The sequence below is a fragment of the Pelecanus crispus genome, chromosome 5 (genome assembly GCF_030463565.1).
Source record: "Pelecanus crispus isolate bPelCri1 chromosome 5, bPelCri1.pri, whole genome shotgun sequence".
Lineage (NCBI taxonomy): Eukaryota > Metazoa > Chordata > Aves > Pelecaniformes > Pelecanidae > Pelecanus > Pelecanus crispus.
The window spans coordinates 59,732,359-59,755,745 of record NC_134647.1 but is presented as its reverse complement, the minus strand read 5'-3'; the positions used below and the strand labels follow the sequence as shown (position 1 = coordinate 59,755,745).

Here is a 23,387-nt window from a genome sequence, read left to right as displayed (position 1 = left end):
AAGCACTGCTCAGCAGTAACTAAAACATCTTATCCCCACTCTTTCCAGCACAAATCCAAAACATAGCCCCAAACTAGCTACTGTGAAGAAAATTAACTCTATCCCAGCCAAAACCAGCACACCATCCAATAGTAACAATACTGGCTTGAGAGAATGTGGTCTTTTGCGCTGTTACGCTTACTTAAGCAAGTAACTGTTCAATTAACTGTTCAATTAGGATGATTCCTTTCAAATGAAAGTGAGGAGCTTTTCCTTAAGAATTACTTACAAGATCATGTTTATTTCAAATCCAGTATATTTAAACCTATTATTCGTTTCCATCAGTATATATACTTAACTATGTTTACAGCAAAAAGAGCTGAGAAGAAGGAATTATTGAGGGTTTTTTTTTTAACCTTGGATAGATCCTTCTTGGCAGTGCTGGCAGAGTGGACATTCCCTGGACTGCTGGAACAAATTACTCGGCACTGGTGAGGCCATACCTGTAGTACTGTGCCCAGTTCTAGGCTCCCCAGTACAAGAAAGATATGGACTTAACTGGAGGGAGTCCAGCACAGGGCCACAATGAGGATTAAGGGACTGGAGCATGTCATGTGAGAAGGAGAGGCTGAGACTCTTCAGCCTGGACAAGAGAAGGCTCAGGGGTAATCTTACATATGTGCATAAATACCTGATGGGATGCAATGAAGAGGAGGGAGCCAGCCTCAGTAGTGCCCACTGACAGGACAAGACGCAATGGGCACAAATTAAAACACATGAAATTCCACCGGAACACAATAAAACACTTTTTTTATTGTGAGGGATGTTGTAAACTGGCAGAGATTGTGGAGTCTCCATCTGTGGACATAGCCAAAACTCAACTGGACGGAGTCCTGGGCAACCTGCTCCAGCTGACCCTGCTTGGGCAGGTGGGTTGCACTCAATGATCTCAAGAGGTCCCTTCAAACCTCAAAAATTCTGTTAATTCATTTGCAATTTCTCACCAAAATGTCCTTGCTTCGCTGTGGTCTTTTTCACCCATCATCTGAATTTAGCGCTGGATGGTACAATTGCAAAACAACTATCAGTTTTGCAATGCTTATTTCTCAGGTAGGCCACCTGGGAAGTTAGTTCTTTATTTAAATGAAATGTTTAATCACTATAAATCACCAACTTATTCATCTGCAGAGGACCAATAATGCAACATCCTTGATAAGTATTTGATGTACATAAAAAATAGACCTTATTTTTGACTGTCTATGCAAGCCAGCATTGTACATAATATATGTTGCATAGAATCAAAATGGTGTTCTTGCCTGGTATGGTTCTGTGGGGGACACGTGCAACCATCAAGTGTTGGTAATCAAGAGCGTATCATCCTAGAGTGTTTTAATTAGGAAGCAAAGGGGGGTGTGTGTGAACAAAAGGACAGTTATCCATATCTGCTCTGTGACTAAATTCTTGGATTTGGTTTTCCATAGAACTGAGGTAACAGAAGGAAACTGAAGCTATTTCTAAACGTTGCCCTGTTTGCTGTGATGGAAGAAAGTGCACAGGCGGAGTTAGTATCCTTTAAGTTTACTCCCTCACCTGTTTTTAAGATAACCTTTAGCTGTGCCAAGCCTGAACGCCTCCGCCCATACACAAGGCTGGAGGGGGCCCCTCCTGCGGGCCCGCTGCGGCTCCCCGGGCGCCCCGCGGCACCGGCCCCGCGGCGCGGCCCGGCGTCGGCCGCCGCCCCGAGCCTCGCCAGAGGCGCAGAACCGAACGGCCCTGCCCGCCCCAGGAGGAGCCGCGGCTCCTCGGCGCTGCCCTGCTGTCCGCGACGGGAGCCACCCGCCGCCCTCCCGGCAGCGGCTGGGCCGCACCGCCAGCTCTAGGCAGGCCTGGGGGCCTGGGGCCGGGCCCGCAGATGCTGGCGGGCGGCGAGCGGGCAGCTACGGCGGGGCCCTGCCGGGCGCCACTTCTTGCTCCGCCCCGCAGCACGACGCTCCTTCCGGTGCAGGCGGCGAACATGGTGGGTACCGCTGGCCGCGCCGGGGAAAGGGCCCGGCCCGGCAGAGCCCGCGCCTTCGCCGTGTCGCGCAGGTCTCCAGCCGCGCAGCTCTGCCCAGCGGGCCGGCCGGCCGGCGCGGGCTAGCGGCGGTGGCGGCCCTAGGGGACGCGGCGGCCCGAAGTGGCGGTGGCGGCCCTGAGCGGTGCCGCTGGTGGCCCTCGCCGCCCCGGTTGCAGGGTGGAGCCGGGAGCGCTCCCGCCGCCCGCCCGGGCCGGGCCTGGCGATGGCGGGACGGCTGGGCGGCAGCCCGGGGCTCTGGGGCCTCGGGGTCTGCGGCCGGCCTGGGCCGGGGCCGGGGCCGGGGCCTGGGCCTGGGCCTGGGCCTGGGACGGGGCCGGGGCCTGGGCCTGGGCCTGGGCCTGGGCCTTTGCGGGGAGGGGCGCGGCTCCTTCTTCCGGTTTTTCAGTGTATTTCTGGCAAGGTCGCGATTTTTCTCGGCTTTATTGAAAGATCTTGTTCGCAGCCTTTCCCTGGGAAGGATTTAGCCAGACTGAAAAGTGGGGTTGTGAGATAGGAAATCTGCCCCGCGTTCAAGATAGACAAAGAGATCTCTCTTTCCAGGCCATGGGTTACTGCTCCTAGTGTTGGCTAAATTATACCTAAGTACTAAAACCTCTTGAACTGACAACGCAACTGACGCTTTGCTGGTACTTTTTACAGGGGACACCGCAAAAGGATGTTATAATAAAATCCGATGCCCCAAGCACATTGCTTTCGGAGAAACATGCGGACTATATAGCTTCGTATGGAACAAAGAAAGATGATTATGTAGGTATCTATTTGTTTCAGTATAGCTGTGGTTTTATTAACAGTAATAGTAACAAGCCTTAATTACTTGCTCAGAGTAAGGGTTAGATGCGTGCTCACAAGCTACTTGTTTCTTGGCCCGCAATCCAAAGTATAAAAGAAGGATGTCTTTGTTAATTTCCCCAGGTCTGTGATGAGTTTTGGCATGTATTATCTGAGTATAAATTTGAAGATTATCTGTTTAACTCTAGAATTACTCTGAGACCTGGGTGATGAACTACTTGTTGCTTCTTCATCCACTGGAATTCAGAAGGAGTATAGCTGCGTTTACATGTTGCTCTTTTGATGGGACAGCATACTGAATCTCGCCACAGCGCTGCTTCGTGCTTAGTAGGTTTGATAAACACTTCAAGTAGCAGCAGTTTTATAGTCATAGGTTATCAGATGTAGCCCACAATAGGATTCCAGTTCCAGCAGGTGAAAAAATGTCAATAACTGCTTATATCTGAAGAAAGGAAAAGTTGCAGTTATGTTTACTGTCCACAAAAGAACTCTAAGCTCTGCTGCTTATGACTGATTGTGCTTAAAAAGCACTGCATGTAGAAAGTAATGTTTATGGGTAGAGTAGGTGATGTAATCAATGTAAGAGAATTCAATATGAGATTTCACTTCCTGGTCCAGCTTTAGATTGTGGCAGTTTTGGCACTTGGAAGTGAGTTTCATTGAATGTTACACTCGTTATTTTTGAGACTAGTTGGGGTGGTAATTTGGTAGTTTGGATGCCAAGATAATAACTGATGAGCTGAAGTGAATTGGTGCCTAACTACTGGTATGTGTTTAATTTGACATTGAGCTTGATACTTCAGAACTAGAAAATGCAGGGGAGGAAAGTAGTGTGTGTAGATATATACATGTGCATGCACCTGTATGTATGCATGTGTACGTACACGCATGATGTACAGAATATTTGTGAGTGGCTGATGCATAGTAAGTTGTTAATGGGATGAAAGATGGTTGACATTACAGACTGTTTGTAAATGTTAACTAACGTATTTTCATTGCTCTATATTGATGATGTGCTTATCTGATTAAGAACTAAAATAATGCACTACTTAGGAATACTGTATGTCGGAGTATTTGAGGATGAGTGGTGTTTACTGGGGGCTGACAGCAATGGATCTCATGGGGCAGCTGCACCGAATGAACAAAGAAGAAATTCTGGCATTCATCAAATCATGCCAACATGAATGTGGTGGAATAAGTGCCAGCATAGGTCATGATCCTCATCTTCTGTATACCCTCAGTGCTGTCCAGGTAAATGTAACAGGGTAATTTTAGAAAAAAAACATTTGTAATTAATGATTTTGATGATTGCAGATTTACAAACCAGGTACTATCGGATGCCAGTGGCAAAAACTATTTCAGTACCTTATTAAAAAAAACAAACAACAAACTAATGGACAAAACTTTAGGATTTAGCTGTATAATTTCCTAAAAAATGGTCATGTTTGGGAATGTTGTGCTTTTAATGGTCATTTAACGGTGACTGCATTCTTGGTAAATTTTGTAACAGTTGTCTTGAAATACTTCTTCGCTACAGGTTTTACTGGAGTTTTTTGTAGATAATTTTGGATTTTATAAATTCTTCTTAGTGTACATTGAGGTGAAAGATATGTATGACCAGAATAAGAGTAAAGTTTTGGATTTTATTTTTTAATGTATGTATTACTCTGTTATATATTATTGCTATATATTATACAATATTAATAATTATGTGATGTTTATATAAACTATATATTTACATAATATGTATAATTACGTGTAGTGCATTTACACTTTAGTACTGTACAAAAGAAACACTGTAGTAGCCAGTTCCTGTTGTGTTCCTCAAATCTGCTTTCTTTGTGTATAACTTAAACATGATACCAATCTGTTGAGCATTTTATTTATTTATTTGGTGTGTATTCTTCCCCTGAGAAAAAGTAATTCTCAGTCTTATTTTTTCACCATAACTATCTCCATTATAGATTTAATGTCTCACTATCTCTTGTGTCGTGTCCCGTCCCCCCCCCATGCAAACCATCACGGAAAAAAATACTGAAGAGGATCAAATATTTCTGAACAATTGCTTGATTGCTTGCATACTGTACCTCTAGGCCAGTCTTATGGAAGAAATACTTAAATGGTGTTACAAATAAGTAAGATAGCATCCTGTTTTAGGAAGAAAGTGTGTTGGATTTGAAACCCTTAGGTAGGACAGAAGAATGCTGTTTTCTTGGGTCAGTGATGAGTGTTGGCATGTATTATCTAAAGTTGATATTTATCACCACTTTAGCTCTAGAATTACTGTGTGTACTCTGACAACCAGGAAGCTAAAGTTTCTTTAGGCTATGATGTTTGAACTCTTCCAAACTGTCCAATCAAGCTCCTTTCACAAATTCTAATCCACTATAAGGAGAAGGGGGTAAACAATTTGAGGTTGTTTACTTTTACATATTAGAGATCTTAGTTCTTAAGTAAATACTTGATGCTACTAGGAGATATTTTCATGTTAACTGAATGCAGCTCTAGATATGCGAAGTTGAAAAGTGTTAGCAAGTGCTGATACAAAATTTTTGGGGTAAACTTAACCAGCATGTCTTAATGAGCATGCATGTTCTTAGTGAACAAACACCATTTAATCCTGTCTACATATCCAGAATGTTTAAAGGGTCATGTCACATCTTCCTTTGATATTAATTAATAGTAATGTGTTCAGATTTGGTTTTTAAGGAGCATGCTATGATTATGTATCTTCTGTTGGAGTTACACGTTCTTTTTTACATTTCCCTAAGACTTAAATTTTATCTAGCAGTTGAAAGATTCCAGCTAACTTTAGGTGTTCAAACCCATAGTTGTTGGTATTTTTCAGGATTGGCACTAGAATATTGTTTAGTTTCAACTGTTCTTTCTATTATGCTATTTATGATAAAATCTTAATTACTGTCTTTACAGATTATGCAAGTTATGAGTAAAAACACGAAGCCAGCTGGGGCTTAGAAACAGTATTGTTGTTTTAACATGACATTGTGTCATGGGTTTACTGGCTCAAATCAGTGCTAGCTCAGAAAACTTCGTATTCCCTACTATGACCTTTATTTTTCTTCTGGAATATATTGACTGTACAGTTTGTGTCTAATCATATTGTTCATACTTTTCTTTAAATTATTGCAATTTGGTTCTACTCATTATATTTAAAAATTGAATGTAAATAAAAATCTTATAATTCAAAACTGATCATTGCTGACAGGCATGGACTGTAAGTGGTATTAGTAACTAGCTGCTTAACTTACACTTGCGCCTATCCAAGTAGCAGCAGTGCACAAACTACAGATTTGTGAGTCTAAGATGTCATTATCCCATTAAAAAAATAACCATAATCAAATCTCTGTTCTACATAATGCTAACATAGAAACAAATAAACCTGATTATGCTTTTGAAAGGAGAGCTGGAAGTTGGAAAGTAACAAAGCATGAAAGAGTTCAGCCTGACTCTATTTTCATTTCAGAATTTCTTCAGAAAAACTTCAGAAGTTTTTAGACAGAGAGAGAGGAACTGTAGTGAATGAAATTTTATTGTAATAAACCTTACCAAATAGTATTCACAGTCAAATAAAGTCTTTTATAAATTTAGGAATTTTTTTTTAAAGAAATGACTTTTTAAAATTTTTGCCTCTCTGATTGTTACTGTGTCTTTTTTTTCCAGATTCTTATCTTATATGATAGTCTCCATGTTGTTGATGTAAATAAAATTGTTGAATATATACAGAGCTTGCAAAAAGAAGATGGATCATTTGCTGGAGACAAATGGGGTAATTTTTAGATCTTTAAAATTTAGTGACTAGGTTGACATGTGTAAGTCTGTGAACTTAAGTTTCCTTGGATGGGCTTTTTGCTTATGTATTGTATGGAAAACTTTTATTTCCTGAGTTATGAAAAATGAGGTTTCGTGAAGGACAGTGTTGTGTTTCGTTCCTTTCATAAATATTCTAAACTTCAGTTCCATTCTTGTATTAAAAATAAATTGTCCATCTCTTAAAGAAGAAAACCTTTGCGCATTTGTAACTTGGCAGTACTTTGATATACTAGATGTACTATTCCATAAGGAATGTTTTATGCTTGCTATCTAATGGTAGTCAGTTATGATCTTTATCTGTGTCGGCTGTCAAAGGATCTTTCACTATATAGGAATGAGAAAAACTGGTTTTATACTCATGAACTTCTGTTAATACTGATTTTGTTTCTGCACATAAACTCTTTACGAACAAAGATGGTATTTTTAAGTTGTAGCATAAATATTTAGTCACTCTAAAAATGCTTATCCCCATGGAACGCTTACATTTTTTTATTAAAATCTATTGCATATAACTCATTATTGTTCTGGTAAAATTCAGCAATCAAGATCATGGCAGTATACGTATGCTACTGTAAAGGTAGCTGTTACGCTGTGTGTTAAAACGGTTCGTAGTTTGATGTATCCTTTTTGATAAAGGATTGAAACAAACATACTGAATGCACAATGGATTTATGTTATTTCTGAAAGGCAGTTGCAGTGCAACTGAAGGAGTGTGATACCTGATGTAGTATATAGAACAGCATGTGTTTGTTTTATATGCTTCAGCTTGTGGATTTCTTGCATCAGTTTGACCAAAAAAATGAGTATTTGCGGCTGGGTTCAATTTTAAATTTTGACTTCAAGTATTAAGTGCTCAGAGTTTGTGCTAGGAGAGTTATATTAGTATGGACTTGCCGAACAGTCATTCTGGTATAGGTGTAACGTTTTTGGTTTAGCTTCCAGGTATAAGTATGCAAAAGAAAACATGCAATTTTCATCACTCTTCCTCTAAAAACAAAAATGGCTTCTACTTCTGACCGGATTTAAGGCAGATTAAGAGTTGTGTCCAAGTATTTGAGTCCACTGCTCTGCAGTTATCTAGTAGAGCACTACAGATAAACTCTAAAATTATATAGTTATTTGTAAATTACCACTAGTTGAATTGATTTGGATATATATCTGGCTATATACCAGCTCAAAATGAGTTGTTCGCTTTTACGTGCAGTAAATGGATCACTTGAGTTGTAATGTACACTTTCTAAATTACTGAGGAAATAATCCATGGGCTGGAAAAGGAAACAGCGCGAGGGCAGTTTCTGGCTGATTTTTGTTGATGAATGTAGAACGTAGTGTTTTAACATTTTGTTCCATAGTTTCAGTGGTGATTTAAATGTATTTTTGTTGTTGTTAATAAAAATACTCTTACTTCATTTCCTACCCCCCACATTCTAGGAGAAATAGATACAAGGTTCTCCTTCTGCGCTGCAGCAACTCTTGCACTTCTGGTAAGTCCTAAATCATTACTTGCGCAAGTACAGAATCTTCTCTTTGGTACTGCTGAAGTTTCTGTAGTTAATGAGCTTGGTAGAATATAAAATGCATTAGTTACTTTTCTGACTTGCAGGGAAAGCTGGATGCTATTGATGTGGGGAAAGCAGTAGAATTCGTTTTGTCCTGTATGAACTTTGATGGAGGATTTGGTTGTAGACCAGGTTCCGAATCACATGCAGGACAGGTGAGTTTTTCTTTATATGGAAATGTTGTAAATTAGCAAGCATCACATACTGCCTATAAATGTTTCTTTACAACATCTGTCAGGGATGTCAGTTGATGTAGCTTTCCTGTTTCCCAGATGCCTGATTCTAGTACCGTAGTTAAAATAAATGAACAAATAGGTAGATAAATCTGAGAAGATGAGTAGAGACTCTGGAGGTTATAGTCTGGGGAAAAAAAAAAAAGATCGTAAGGGAGCAACTTTTAGGACTGTGTTTCAATCTTCACATAGTGATGTTGGAGTCGTTAGCATGAGGATTTTTAGGGAATTTGAAATGGGTATTAATGGAGACGTTGGACAAGATCTGTCACTGTGTCTGACACAAATCATAATGAAACACAGAGGTCAATCGTATAATATGTTTGATATTTATCAGTTGATGAACTCAAATAAAAATGAGACATAAACCTTCTCGAGGGGAGGGTTGCTTAATTTTTTGAGGAAAGTCCATTTTAAGATGAGATGCCTAACTCAGGCATGGGAACATTTATAACATTTTGTTGTGGCACGAAAGAATATTTTACTAGTGACAGTGAATTCTGAAAAATGCTCAGTAAAATATAGTTCAGAAGAGAAGGCAGTAATGTAATTGGAACAAATTTCAGGATCTCTCAAGGAAGAGAATCTCAATGACTTCTTCCAGCAGAAAATTTACATTAAAACTGCCCTTCCTATTTTTATTTTTTTCATGGAAGGGATTATTGCACTTAACCTGAATTTATGAATAGAAATCAACTTTTAATAAAATATTTTAATGCTGTGCAGTCACTTATTTATTTTGCATAATTATGGTGAGCAATGCCATCGCCTCAGCACATGAAAATACTAGAGGTATTTTGTTGAGAAAATGTGTTGGTTTTTCTCCCTCTGCCCCCCCTTCTTTTTTTTTAAATCAGGAAAAATATATAAACCTGGTACATGTACCTTATCTTACGAGTTTTATCTACAGTAGCATTGCCCGTATGGTCTAAATGGCAGGACCATGTTCTAGCGTTCAAGGAAGTCAGATGAAGTAGCTGAACTCACTCTGTTTGCAGCTGGCGTTTCCTGGGAGGATTAGATCTGTTGTGCATATTCACATACGCCTTAAAATGCTGTAAAGGGCAACTTCTTTGCCCGCACAGTAGTTCAAAAGTTTGCTGGAAATACCACATTTATTTTGCAGTATTCTTGGATAGGGAAATCCCTGTTGATGTGTGCTTTTGTTGGCTTTTGGGGGGTTTTTTGTTGGCTTTTTGGGGGTGTGTTTTATTAGCAAAAGGCGATTATGAGCAGGCTTCAGTTGAAATTGTGGTTTCTTGCAGTTTGTGCTTGGCTACTTTCTTAGTGACTGCATCAGGGATTAATCAATGCACATATATTACATGACACATTGAAAATAAGCCTGACGTGACTATATGTATGTGGGATTGCCAGGATGGTTAAATGATCAGGGTTAACCTGTTTCTGCTAGAGAATTTATTTGGTCTTTAGTTTGCTCTCCACAAGCCTTAGAGTAAGAGGCACGTAGAGGAACAAACCGTAGGCTGGATGTAAAATTCTCATAAAGGCCATATCCAGCCTGCAGAAATCAGTTTGAGTACTCTGGCTTGAGAGTCTGTGTTTTTACAATAAAACTGTATGGTTCTGCCTGATCTTTCAGGATCTTTTTCCAAACCTTGCATTAGTGTCTTATATTAGTAAAATCTTACTGTTCTATAATTACATTGTGTAACTGGTACTTTTATACAAAAGCAACTGTAACAATAACATATGTTTCTAATGGAAAGCTAAAACTCATTTGAAACTAAGTTGAAATGTGTGCTTATTTTGTATTGTGTTTGCATGACTGTATTCCTACTTTGAGATCTTCCTGCATTTAGTCTGCTAAACTGTACTTAGTTTTTAAATACACAAAAAATTTATGTCTGTAATTTTAGATCTATTGTTGCACAGGATTTCTGGCTATAACAGACCAGTTACATCAAATAAATGTTGACTTGCTGGGTTGGTGGCTTTGTGAACGTCAGTTACCTTCTGGAGGTCTCAACGGACGACCAGAAAAGGTATTAGGTGGCTTCTTTTGTTTGTTCAAACCTCAATAGAGATTATTTTTTCTAAAGCTGTAGTACTTCTCGAAAATGTCATGACTTCTGTGAAATACTTGGTAAACTTTTCAAAAAAATCAGGCCTTCATTTTGATTCTTCATTTTGTCACTAACATTTGTCATGCAGTCCTTAGCTACGCTTAGTCTGAGTCCTCAGTTTAGGAAAGTACACGTACTGAAGTATGTCTTGCTGACCACTTGAACGAGTATCCTATTAAATCAGGGCTTGAATATTTTCTGACATTGGGTATGATGTCTTCTGTAGGATTTGTACAAAGATTACTGTTTTACTGGATGTAAATCCTGGGTGTGATAGTGTTCCACATCACAGAAGGAAATTGCATAACCTAGAATAACCTCCACAGGCAAATAGATAACCAACCAACAGATTTTTTTTTTTCCCCCCCAAAAAAATTGAAACTAGTTGATATGAAGTTCTTTGTACTTATTCCTGAAAAAGGTGCTGTGTTTTTTTTTAGCCTCTCCCACAGAAGGTGAAGGCTGGTTCAAAATCACATTCTTGTGGTTTTGTTTCTTGAAGAAGGGAAGAGGTTTGAAAAAGAGACTTTCCCTTCCTGAAAAAGGGAGGTCCTCTGAAAAGAGACTGACTTCTATTTTACCCCAGAGAAACTCTTTAAGTGTTTTCTCTGCAACAGTATTATGACAGCACACCTAGTAATTTGCAGAATCACCAATAAAATTTGCAACGTCATGTTTAAAACAAAATCAAATAATAATCTGCTTTTCTGCTTGCCAGTTACCTGATGTATGTTACTCATGGTGGGTGCTAGCATCTTTGAAGATGATTGGTAGGTTGCATTGGATTGACAGAGAGAAACTGCGCTGCTTCATTTTGGCTTGCCAGGATGAGGAGACGGGAGGATTTGCTGACAGACCAGGAGATATGGTAAATAATCCTTTACTAAATAAAACGTACTTAATTGAAAATTTCAACTGAAAAAGTAAGTTTTCTCTTTTGAGTGTAGCTCGACTCGTGATCCAGGTGTAAGTGTTTTGCAGAGCCTGGAGTTTACTTTGAAGGAAAAGGATAGGGTAGAGTTGCTTTCGAAGGCTTAATTGGGGAGCACAGATTTTATATTGCACTTGCACTGTAGTATCCCCCACTAAAGTTAGTTGCCATTCCTTACAAATTCTGGTTTGGTTCCCATAAGACATACGACACAAATAATTTCTCACAAGACCACTTGGAAGGTCTCTGTAAAAGTACTGTGTGTGGTGGCAGGTGTTTTGGGATGTGTGGGTTTTTGGGGAGTTTGTTCTGTTTTGTAAAATGGTATGCAAGCTAGAGTCCGGCACAGGTTAAGTAGTCTTCAACTCTCGTGGTGGCTTTGCCTGATCTAAATGAGTCATAAGTTTTTATTAAGAATCCTTATATGCTAACTTTTGTTCTGTGCCAGCCCAGCCACTGAATAAATCCTCTCACTGGCATTTGTCTAGCTTAAGGAGGAAGAAACTTTTGTGGTAACATTATGAAGAGGCTGGTGGTTTGGATTTTCTGCTTGGTTGAGAGAGCAATTATGGTTTAGCTCATCTGTTCTCTCTGGTTTCAAGCAGAAATAATTGAGATTGTCCAGGTAAAATGGCAGATGAAGTTTGTATCTTTCTAAAATTAAAAGTATTATGAGACCTCAGCGCAATTCCTATAGAACACTTGGCTGCTTATTTGTCAACAGTTGGGGGAAGCCTTAGTTATTTTTATTGCAGCTGACCATGTCTTTTTCCTTTCTCCACAAATGCATTAAAAACTGAAGTAGCTTTCTATTTCTCTGCAAGCTGATAGACTATTCCCACTTGGGGGAGGGGGAGAAATATCTTTACTGTGGTCTGTGATTTGGAAAGTGTTTTGGTGTTCTTAAAATGGGAGGGTTATTTGTATTGTAAGGAGCTCACAGAAACACTTTTTCGCTTTTCAGAATTCTCCAAAAAGCCTAACACTTAAAAGTCTTAATGCTTTTTGACTTTGAGATTAAACTTGAGCTATTTCGGTCTTGCTAGAAGAGCAACTTTGCAGAGCCTTTCCTCTGTATCTAAGCAGGCACCTTTGGGAGAGTTTTTGCATATATGTTAGTAGTCATTTCATATTATTTTTACCTGTCATCCATTATTGAAGTAGGCACTGCCATAGAAATGCCTACAGGTTTTTGCTTTGCCCCTGCAGAAACTCATTCCTAGCAGAGCCTGTTGGTTTTTGCCTTTTTTTTTGTGTGTGTGTGTGTTTTTTTTGTTGTTGTTTAGTTTGGGTATGTCTGTTTGTTTGTTTTGGGGTGGTTTTTTTTCTGTTTGTTTGGTGGTTGTTGTTGGGGGGTTGGGGTTTTTTGTTTTGCTTTTAGTCAGTTCTGGGTTCTAGCATTTTGATTTGACATTGTGATTGTATTTCAGGTTTTGAACCATTTGGCAATAAGACAGCTCTGTTATCTTCTTTTATGTTCCAGGCAGCTAGTTCTCGATAACTTAACTTAGTAGCTGTGCTTATTAGCTCTTAGTTGTAATTCAGCAGGTGTTTCCTTTTTAATTTGCTTTAAAGAAAATTGCAGAAAGGATCAGACAACTAGCAATAGATAAGTCTTCTAGAAATCTGTGTTTCCCTGAACATATGTTCATCAAGAGGTTGAATCTGTACCTTCATTTGCACACTTCCCATTGGGGACCATCTCCCCTTCTGGGCCTGTCCATTTGTACAAGGAAATTCTGTCTTGCCATTCCTAAAGTGTACTGTTTATTATTATTATTTTGCTACCTACTTATTTATTTTACCTCTCCTCTAATGGCCACCTACTCATTCTGGCAAGGAGCAAGTAAACATATGTCTGAGCTTTGACCACACCTGTAGTGTGTTTGCCAAACCATTGAGGAGGAAGACTTGCTATGCTAGTGTAGTTTGAACCTTCTAGGCTGTGATCAATGGTTGGAGATCCTGTATATGGCTATAACGTGGTAATTCAGCTTAGTTTACTGCAGTATAGGACCTTGTGATAAGATCAGAAGTTCCACTGATGCAAACAGGGTGTACGATGCACCAGACAGCACAGGTACTTTTGGATAGGATTTTGTAGAATGGCTAATTAGCTCCACTGACAGGATGGTTATCTCATGAGACTTTATAGTCTATTGCAGTTATGTGGTGACACATGCTTTTAGGGAAGGTTCATACAGTGAAGGAGTACTTGGATACTAAATAACTGCTCCTGTCTCTTCTGGGTGTTTTCTTCCTTGTACTTTTTCCTTTCAGTTTTCTAGCACAAGGTTGCTGCTTCCCTCTCAAGATTTTACAGCACAGCTCTCTATTCAGAGACCATTAAAGAGCATTGTAATGTTGCTGAAGAGCAAGTGGGGAATTTATGGAAGTGGTACTTATAGATGATCAAATTTACTTTTTAAATTTTTATTGTCTTTGCTTCTGCTACCCTATGACATTGTGTGCTAATGGAGACACATGGGTGCTTCCTGCCACATTCAGAGTTGAAAATCATCTTAGCAGCAGACAATCAACAAGCATCTCCGAGTAAATCATAGTATTGCAAATGCACGCTGTGGAAATTGTCTGGCCTGTCAATACGTCAGCACAAATGAAAGTTTGTTCAGTTCCTTGTCTTCTCCAGCTGTGGAGATTTGCAGTTCTCTTGCTAGCAGACAAAAGCTTCATTCCATACAAATGAAAAGCTGATTGACTTCTGGAAACTGACACAAACTTTCTTTCTTCTGCCAGGTGGATCCATTTCACACCTTATTTGGAATTGCTGGACTATCTTTATTAGGAGAAGAACAAATTAAGGCCGTCAATCCTGTCTTTTGTATGCCAGAAGATGTCCTTCGAAGAATAAATGTACAGCCTGAGCTTGTGAGCTAAGCCTCGTAGAGACAAAAGGTTGATATGCCTGGTTGCTTTGATTTTACTGATTTAAGTCATCTCATCTCTGAAACTGTTAGCATATTCTTCTTTGAGATGTGTTTACATTATGAAAGTAAAGCAATAGCTTTACTGTGGGCTTTGTCACTTTGTAAACTGTATCAGAACAGGCTGGTTCTAATAATATGAGTGTAACATTCTTTGGTTGTATATATGAGATGTAGAAACATTTCTAATCTGTATCTAAATATATGGGCCTTTGCTTTTTTTTTTTTTGACTGTTCAAGTCAAAGCAATAGTGTGAATGCTTAATTTTTGTATTCCTGTGATATCAGCCATGCTAGCGTCTGTCTTTACACAAGCATGTTTTGATGGTGGATCACACAAAGCACTTTAAAAGAATATGAAAAAAAAAAAACAACCCCCAAACAAAACCCTACTTAAGCCATGAACTTAATGCCAGACACTGGTGTATTTAATTCTTCCTGTTCGTCTTTGCCATCACTTTTATATACTGAGAAACAAGGTTTTTCTTCTGATAGTAATTGATAACAGTGAAAACAAAAAATATGGTTCCATTAAGTATATAAATGTCTTCATTTATTGATGAATCCCTTAGACAAAATTTTGGTGATATTTGAAATAGAGCATACCTCGAGTATGTATAGTGAAACTTGCTAACATTAAGCCTTCTGGAGAAGGTCTCTATAGGACAGTAACTTGTAACTGAATATAGAGTTGAACCTAAATTTGTTGCTGGGTTGAAATCCTGCTTTCATAGCTTTTAAGACAATAATTGCCAACATTTGATTATGGTGTAATTGAGAATAAAACTAGCTGTGGAAAATACTTGTTCTCTGAAGGATGAAGCCCTCTTTGTCTTCACAGAAACCCTAAAATTGCCTCTTAATTTCCATTTCACACACCCTGGCTGAGACTGAATTGTATTCCAGTTGAAATATACAGTAAAAGGTAATCATTAAGGGGAGGAAGTCTTTGATAATCTTTGTACTTATGGTTAAGGAAGGTCTAAAGTTGTTTCAAATACAGTTTTAAAAGCCAGCTGGTTAGTTTTATCCAGCCTATGCATGTTAGTAGAGAGTAAGGTAAAACTGGACAAAGTAACTTTTTGGTAGACCTTTACTTTTAGAGAATTTCAGAGTGAAAACGTGTATTTGAATGGTCAAATATTTCTAATGAGTTTTTTTAAGCCTTCTCTACAGGCTTTTAGATAAGGTGAAAACCCTACTCTTTTTAGCTGTCCAGTTGCTTGATGAATTCTTTGGTCAAAGCCTGGAATTATTTATTTTTCAAGGTTTGGAAAATAGTTACAGTAGGCTTTGTGTTGAGTACAAGGGAATGAGAGCACTGATCAGGTTTTATCTAACTCTAAAGTTTAACAGAAAATTTTAAAATAATTTTTTTCTTACTCTAGGTTACCTTTGCAAGTGCCACTTCTTTTCATCTAAGGAAACACTGTTCAGTACATAGGAATTTGCCGTTTTTTCCATGTGTAGACAAAATAGAATCCTCTTCAGAATTTCTAGTCTAGTATAGACTGAGACACCCTGGGAATTAATATGTGGGTGATACTGCATGACAGTGTAGAACATTTCACTGTAGTTGAAGTCCTATTAATATTGGAGTTTTGCTCTGAAGGTCTGGTCAACTTCATTTGCTAAGTCTGCTGTGATTTGTAGACATCTTACAGGATTATAGGTTAAAAAAGGCGTGAGTATGTGCACAAACTAAAAACTTCTTAAGAATATTCTTCCATTCCTTACATCAGTTTTTTAAAATACTGTATTTGTAGAAAGAGGCTCATCACAATTTTTCTTATGCAAACAAAATCACATTTTCGGTTAAATGTACTGTGAAAAAAATTAGTTGCCCAGTGTGTCTTACGTCTAGATTTACGTCATTTTGGTGCAGAATACATTGTTACCATCTACCTCTATTTTGTTAAAAGTACTGATAAGATTTTTTTCTGAGCTTATGTAGTTAGAAACTTTGCATTAATTAATCTGCTGTTCTCAGTCTTCAGCTACAAGTCCTTTATTAAAGGCTTAAAGAAATTTGTACTTTCATAACTCTTTTTCCCCATGGAAATCTTTATATGGAAAGATCCTGACATTATCTAAGTACTTGATCTTAAGTATTGTAGTGTAGCTAACATTCCCAGCAATAAATTTTGCAAGATGCTGTATGAGAATTTGCAAAAGAATAATGAATATTTCAGGTACATAAAATTGTGTATCTGTAGATATGTTTATTAAAAGGAAATTGGGGGCGGGGGGGGGAGGATCAACAGCCATTCTATTACCTTCTAAGAACATGGTCAAGTCCAGAAGTGTGTGCTTTATTCCAAAGATGCTTCCTTTCAGTTTTGTTGAGACAGCTTGGTTTGGCAACTTCAGCCTTATGATTTGTGACCGTAAGAAAGGAAGGAAGGTGGAAGATGGACATTCCTTTTGTTTCTGCTTTTCTTGCCATACACTTGGATTTCTGTCAGAGAAGAGGAGAAGGTCTAACACCAGCTTCCGGAGTCTGAATGCATATGGAAAGTTCAGTGTAGGACTTGAAATTCAGGACAGTGGCAGTAACTGGAACTGGCACCTGCTGTCTTCCATCCTTTGCTCTGCAGTGGAACTGAAGTTTCTGATGCTCAGATTTTTAAAGCTATCTGACTGATGATGTGCTGAGCGAGGACATGCCTGTTCCGAACTAGGAGGTTGGAGCAATGCCTTTCAGATGTCAGCTGAGGAGCTGCAACTGATAGAACTTCTATTGTGAAGCTGAGTAGCCATCAAACTGCTACTGTCCACGAGGAGTTCTGGCCTGTAAGGGCTGGCTTCAGTGTGGAGTGTTTTTAATGCAGGTGTATTAAGTTCCAGAGACAAAATGTTGTCTAGTCAAAATGTTAATTGAAACAGTTTTGGTGGGGTATATTACATGCTAATACACAAAGCAGTGTTAAGTCTTCTAAAACATGCATAGAAGCACATATATTTAAGAGAATTCTAGCTGTAAACAAGCTTTGTGTTTTTTATGGGGATCTTCTGGTATCTAAATCTTGAGCAGGGGGAAGACATCTGTGAAGCTCCTGCTAAAATGGTCTCTGAATGTTGAACGAATGTGTGACAAATTATGTTTAACTGCTTTACTCCTGTTTTAAAGAGCATAGCAGACCCTTTCTTTGCATTCCTGTTACCCCGTCTGTAATTGCGTATTTATAATGAAACTTGTTGCATGCCTAGCAGCTGTATTTACTATTGTATCATTTATAGCTGTACTAGTAACTGCAGCTTTACAGGTTTGTTTCTTTCTGTAAACCACAGCCCCATGTCGGGCGGGGGGCGGTGCGGCCCCCGCCGCCATCTCCTCAGGAGGCGGCAGGCTGCCCAAGCGGTCGCCGCGCGGCTGTGGGAGGTGCGCATGCGCGGGAGGGAGGGGGCCGCCGTTGCCGCCATTTTGTGAGGAGGCGGGGCGGGCGCGCTGCTGTCCCTGAGCCTCGCACGGCGCCCGTTCTGGGCGAGGCGGCGATGTTGAAAGAAAGCAGTAAAGCGAGCACGTGTGGGCGGGCGGCCGCCTCGGCCGCCTCAGACACCTACACGGGCCGCGGCTCTTCCACGTCGGGGTTGGGCGGGCGAGTGGAGCAGACGCCCCGCTATACCCTTGGGCTGCTGCAGACGCCGGGCAGCACGGCGGAGAGCACCGGCGACTGTTCGAGCGGCGGGCTGAGGCCGGGTGGCTGGAGCGGGGAAGGCCTTGCTGCCAGCCGGGCTGCCAGTGGTAGCAGGGTGAAGCCGCCGGTTCCTGGAAGAGGAGGTGGGGTGCGGCGTTGCCATCTTCGTCCCGGTCTTTAGCCACTTTTTTTTTTTTTTTTTTAAATCCTCCTGCCCTCTTTGCTTGGGTCAGGCTTCGAAAGAGCTGTTACCAAGCAGTACTTACACTGAGAAGGGGGCAGCAGCATCTCTTCGTCTTAGTGACCTCTTTTTTTCATTCAGCCCATCAGAACAATGGCCGTCATTCCTCACACTTCTTTAAATAAATCTTTATCGTTTTCTTTACGTAAGCTTTTTAGATAGCTGTATCGGAGCTCCCTGCTGGGGTCGATAAGTTGGTTTGAATTGTAATGCAATATTCGCTTTACTGGAGACCTGAACCACGTTCAGTTGGTTATGGGGTTTGGGTTTTTGTTTGTTTAGGTTTGGTGGGGTTTTTTGGGGTTTTTTGTTTGGTTGGTTGGGTTGGGTTTTTTTGGCCTGGCCTTTGAAATAGCTTTAAGTGCTCTTATCCTTGATGTGTCGCAAGAATGTTGCGGTCCTACAATGCAAGACTGCTGTTTGCCATCCTTTACATAAGGCTGCTGTTAACATCAGTCTCCTGGCTTCTCCCTGAAGACAAGGCCCCTCAACAGCTCCTGCGTAGTGAACATGTGGGCCTCAACCAGTTCGTGAGACTTGATCCTTCTATCAAAGTCTGTATTTTTGCAGGGAGAAAAAAATGGTTCAATGTGTATTTTTTCAGTGGAAAAAAACCATAAAAACAATTGGAAATTCTTTTAACACTTGCTGAAGTGCATTCTGAAGTACATACATCTCTATTAAGCGTAAATTGGGAAGAAGGTAACATGGTTTTGGGTAATGTACATGATCAGTCATGAATCCTAAAAAAACCAAACAACAAACAAAACTTAGAATGCTAATTTGAGTAGGGCATAACTTACTTGTTAAATGTTGGTTTTAAAAAACTACATGTAGATGGTTTGGTTCATCTGGTCTCTAAAATTACATTTTTCCCTATGTTGTGCCAGATTCGGTACATTTTGAGGCAATAGCAAAGTCTGTTCTGCCAAACTTCTGAGTGAACTTATGCCAAAATCTGTGTGAATGCTATTTTAAAAAATCATCTATGCACATTGCAGTGCTGATTTGTCCAGTCTTTAAAAAAAAAAATTACAGTCTGAACTAATAATGTTTTTTTTTCAGCTGTCACAGTTTTGTAAGATTTAAAAAACCAACAGCACCACCCCACCAAAAAAAATTTTTTTTTGTACCAACCATGAGAAAATGTCATGCAGCTAATGGGTCATCTGAGAACAATACTGAACTATTTTGTCTCGTAGATCAATTTTTAATGTAATAGAAGGAACAGAAACATTTGGGTTTGTGCAATACCTGCAATTTTGTAAGTTTTAAGTGGAAAAACTTTATATTTTAATTCATTTTTTATCTGAAAAAGCAATTATCCAAGTTAGATAAGGATGTGGTGTTGTTTTCAGGCATCTCAAGAGAGCTGGAAATAAGTAAAATACTTTAATTTATTGAAACTAAAGAATGATCTGAGAAGAAGAGATTTTGCAGGACTTAAAAATATAGATGAATCTTAAGATACATGTGTAAAAGAAACTGCAGATAACAAACACGTCACAGATTATTGTATGATTTCTGAGAGTTGAAACCCACAAATTTAAAGGAAGATCATTCTTGGGTGGAGGAGTTTTTGAGCATGGTTCTTTGTTTTCTTTTATTGTCCTTTTTTTAAAAAGAATGCTCAACTTGTAAAAAAAAAAAAAATTCTCATAAAGGCCTGTGCACTTTCAGATACGGATTTTAAAACTGGTGGGCAAATGCGAGATAGAGCTGACTTACAGCATTCTTTCATAAATCTAGTACTCACTAGAATATGAAATTGTGCACTGTAAAGCGACTTTCTGTTATATTATTTTTGTCCAACAACGTAAACAAAGATTTTTATTGGTGCTGCAAGTAATGTCATTGTGGAAAATAACCATATTGGTACAAGCTTGTTTTGAAAACAGACTGATTTTTATTTCATTTTATACTTGTAATTTTATACTTTTTAGTAAGAAAAACATTGTTTTCTAAGCTTTATATCTATATATTGCTTTCTGAATAAAAAATTATTCAAATGTTTTTTTTCAGTTAAATGATATGCAATTTAATGTGTCTGTTTTCAAAAATTAATTTTTTCCCCCCTCTCAGAATCATATTTTGGGGACAAAAGTTCTTGTGTAGAAAATACTAGCACATTGAATCTCACGAGTTCTTCTTCTGTGCGAGGCCTGAATAGCGCATGGATAGGAAAAACACCCCTCTCTTCTAGTAGATCTGTTTGCAGAAGCCATACCCCTCTTATGGGTTATTCAGGTAAGATTAACAGCTCTTAAAGGAAATAGTCCAACTTACATTTCTAACATTATTTTACTTTATTTTTTAGTGTGATAGAGTAAGATACTGAAATCTATTCAAAACACAAAACATAATGTGTTTTGTACTGCAAAAGATGCCTGCCAATGAAAGATGCACCCATAGGGGAAAATACTACTTTAGATACTGAGAAGAGGTTTTGGTATTGCAACCACTTGTCACTTACTTTGCATTCATCTGTAAATTATCAATAGAGTTAGAATTCAGACTTTTTTCAAATTGTCCCAAATTGAATTATTTTTGTAGAAATGTTGCTTTGTGTGGTGAATGAAGAACCCAAATTTATGCACATTTCTAATTAGGGTTTCTTTTTAGGCTTGTAATGCATTGTACATCACATGATGTAATTCTCAAGTTTGTTGATGCAAGTTTTATGTATTTTATGTTGGCATCTTCAAAGGTGTAGAACACACAGTAGCTCTTTGGGTGTATGTTTTGTAGTGCTTCTTATGAGCAAAGTTCTGTTACAGGGTAGTGATGCCTTGAGCCATATTCATGTTATGTGTATCTGTGTGCTCTGGTAGTGTGGAAGTAATGGGATTCAAAGTTAATTCTTTCAGTCTCACTAATCATTATCGGTTCAGTCTTTCGTGTTCTTAAAGTTACTTAATGGTAATTTTCTGAAGGAATTAAATTTTTAAAAAAATTATCTGTTGCTGGTAAGAATACAAATTGGCTCTCCAGTTGCTGCTGAACTGAATTATTGTTTTGCAGAATGTAAGTAACATGAAGTTTGTAATTTCCTGCAGCTGTTGTGATCCACAGTTTTCTTTGTGGCTACTCCAGGAATCAGGGAATCAGAGTAACTATGGTGTTGAAACCCACAGAGCAGATTTCTCTAGACTTTGTGCAACTTAACAATGAAACAAACCCACATCTTCAGTTTCCTTTGATTTTGCATTTGTATTGTTTAGCTTGGGGAAAAAGAGGCTGAGGGGAGACCTCATCGCTCTCTACAACTACCTGAAAGGAGGTTGTAGCAAGGTGGGTGTTGGTCTCTTCTCCCAAGTAACAAGAGGCAGGACAAGAGGAAATGGCCTCAAGTTGTGCCAGGGGAGGTTTAGATTGGATTTTAGGAAAAATTTCTTCACTGAAAGGGTTGTCAAGCACTGGAACAAGGTGTCCAGGGAAGCTGTTGAGTCACCATCCCTGGAGGTATTTAAAAAACTGTAGATGTGGTGCTTAGGGACGTGGTTTAGTAGTGGACTTGGCAGTGCTAGGTTAACAGTTGGACTCGAGGATCTTAAAGGTCTTTTCCACCTAAACAATTCTGTGATTCTGTGTTTGTGTATATGCGTCTGTATATTTGTTTATGCTTGCTGTATTGTATGTGACATTCCTTGATCAATCTTTCATTGATCTGTATTGAAGACAATGTATCCAGAATATCACATTCTGAAAAATATTGTTTGGTCACTGTGTGTTTTTTAGTGTGACAAACTGAAAAACTAACCATCTTCCAAATGAAATTTGTGAAATTACCATACCTAATCTAAAATACTTATTATTATCTTCACCTTTTAGTTGCTTTTAAAAGAAGAGTTAATATTGTGATCAGCTGATGATAATGGGGCAGAAGTTGGTCTGAGTAGAGGATTCAGAATAACAATTACATTTTCAGCAGGCCTCAGACGGAGCTTCATGTGAATGCTGTTGCTGACATCTTGTGGCCTACAGAACATAGGTAGAATAAATGAAGGTTCAGACTTGGCTGTGTGTAGCATCAGAGATTTTGCTCAGGTGGTAGCCAGTTGCAGTTCAAACAGCCTTTTAATCTTAAGTTCTTAGATAAACTCCGATTCTCATTCCTGGTAGGATTACTTTTGATTCTTGGGGTACAAACTGAGTTTACTCAGAAGAAAATGGCAGGTTTGGTGTATTATGCCTTCTCAGCGGGATTTTTCTGTTTTGAGAATACTCTTACTCCATTGCTTTTTGAGAGCAAATTCTGTGAAGAACAAGGGAAGGTAATGGTGGAAAAGAATGTAAATAATTAGTATGAAGCAGGTAGAGTTTATTGGTGTTTCAGATCAGTAAATATGTCTAGGCTATCAAAATCCAATACTGTTTAGCTGTTTTTGAAAGTGTAAATGGGGCGTGCCTTGTCTATGCAAGTATTTTTCTTATTTTGAATACTTTAGACTTAATGGTTATTTAATAATGACATCTCTTCTGAAGATTTAAGTCAATTCAAGAAGGATTAAGTGAAGAATCTGTTCCTTTCAGCTATTGTAAGGTTTAGTTTGGCTTTCTTCTGAAAGTGAAGAAGATTGAGATCATGAACGTTTTTTTCAGTTTGAGAAGTTACACCAAAGTGTATGTAGCAGCTGCTTTTCATAGTGTGGTAATTACTTCAGTATTGCTCAGCAAGTTACACATTTGCTCGGTTGAATTGTGCAGTCTCACAATCTTTGGTCGCAGATTTCCAAACAAAGCGTCATTAGTAGCTTCTCCAATAGAATTTGGAAGAATGTAACACAATTCTGCAAACATGGAACAAAAATTAGCTGAGATACTAACAGAAGCACTGTATACATATTTTCAGTCTTTCATAGATGAAAAGAAGTTCAGAACACTGAATTAAAGTGGCATCACCCTATTAGTTAAATGTCATATTTAGGAAGTACTGTAACTTAGCATTTAAGAGCAGTGCTTCTTAAATAGCGGAGCATAATTTGGTGTGTGGGGACTCTTACTGCTATTGGTTAAGACATTGTTGCACAGGTCTGTGATGGCGGGCACCCAGAGGGAAGTTGCAGAGAAGTGAGAG

At 39.0% G+C, this 23,387-nt stretch overlaps 2 protein-coding genes and 2 non-coding genes across 4 annotated transcripts in view; all 4 read left to right on the top strand.

The window, feature by feature from the left end:
* The first annotated feature begins 1,891 nt into the window (after positions 1-1,891).
* On the top strand, positions 1,892-14,634 carry RABGGTB (Rab geranylgeranyltransferase subunit beta). The gene is made up of 9 exons (XM_075710230.1): positions 1,892-1,996; positions 2,696-2,803; positions 3,899-4,096; positions 6,527-6,632; positions 8,108-8,160; positions 8,280-8,390; positions 10,349-10,474; positions 11,274-11,423; positions 14,244-14,634. The coding sequence occupies exons 1-9, from the start codon at positions 1,892-1,894 to the stop codon at positions 14,382-14,384; spliced, it is 1,098 nt and encodes a 365-aa protein (XP_075566345.1). The 3' UTR covers positions 14,385-14,634.
* On the top strand, positions 2,968-3,050 carry LOC142593618 (small nucleolar RNA SNORD45). The gene has a single exon (XR_012831095.1). It is a non-coding gene; the product is annotated as a small nucleolar RNA SNORD45 (small nucleolar RNA).
* LOC142593620 (small nucleolar RNA SNORD45) lies at positions 5,061-5,140 on the top strand. Its single transcript, XR_012831097.1, has one exon. It is a non-coding gene; the product is annotated as a small nucleolar RNA SNORD45 (small nucleolar RNA).
* A 3,292-nt stretch (positions 14,635-17,926) lies between the features above and the next one.
* MSH4 (mutS homolog 4) overlaps positions 17,927-23,387 on the top strand; it is a 32,000-nt gene continuing 26,539 nt past the window's right edge. The window contains exons 1-2 of the mRNA XM_075711102.1: positions 17,927-18,212; positions 20,393-20,557. Coding sequence (XP_075567217.1) covers positions 17,927-18,212; positions 20,393-20,557 — 451 coding nt within the window. The remainder of the gene's footprint in view (positions 18,213-20,392; positions 20,558-23,387) is intronic.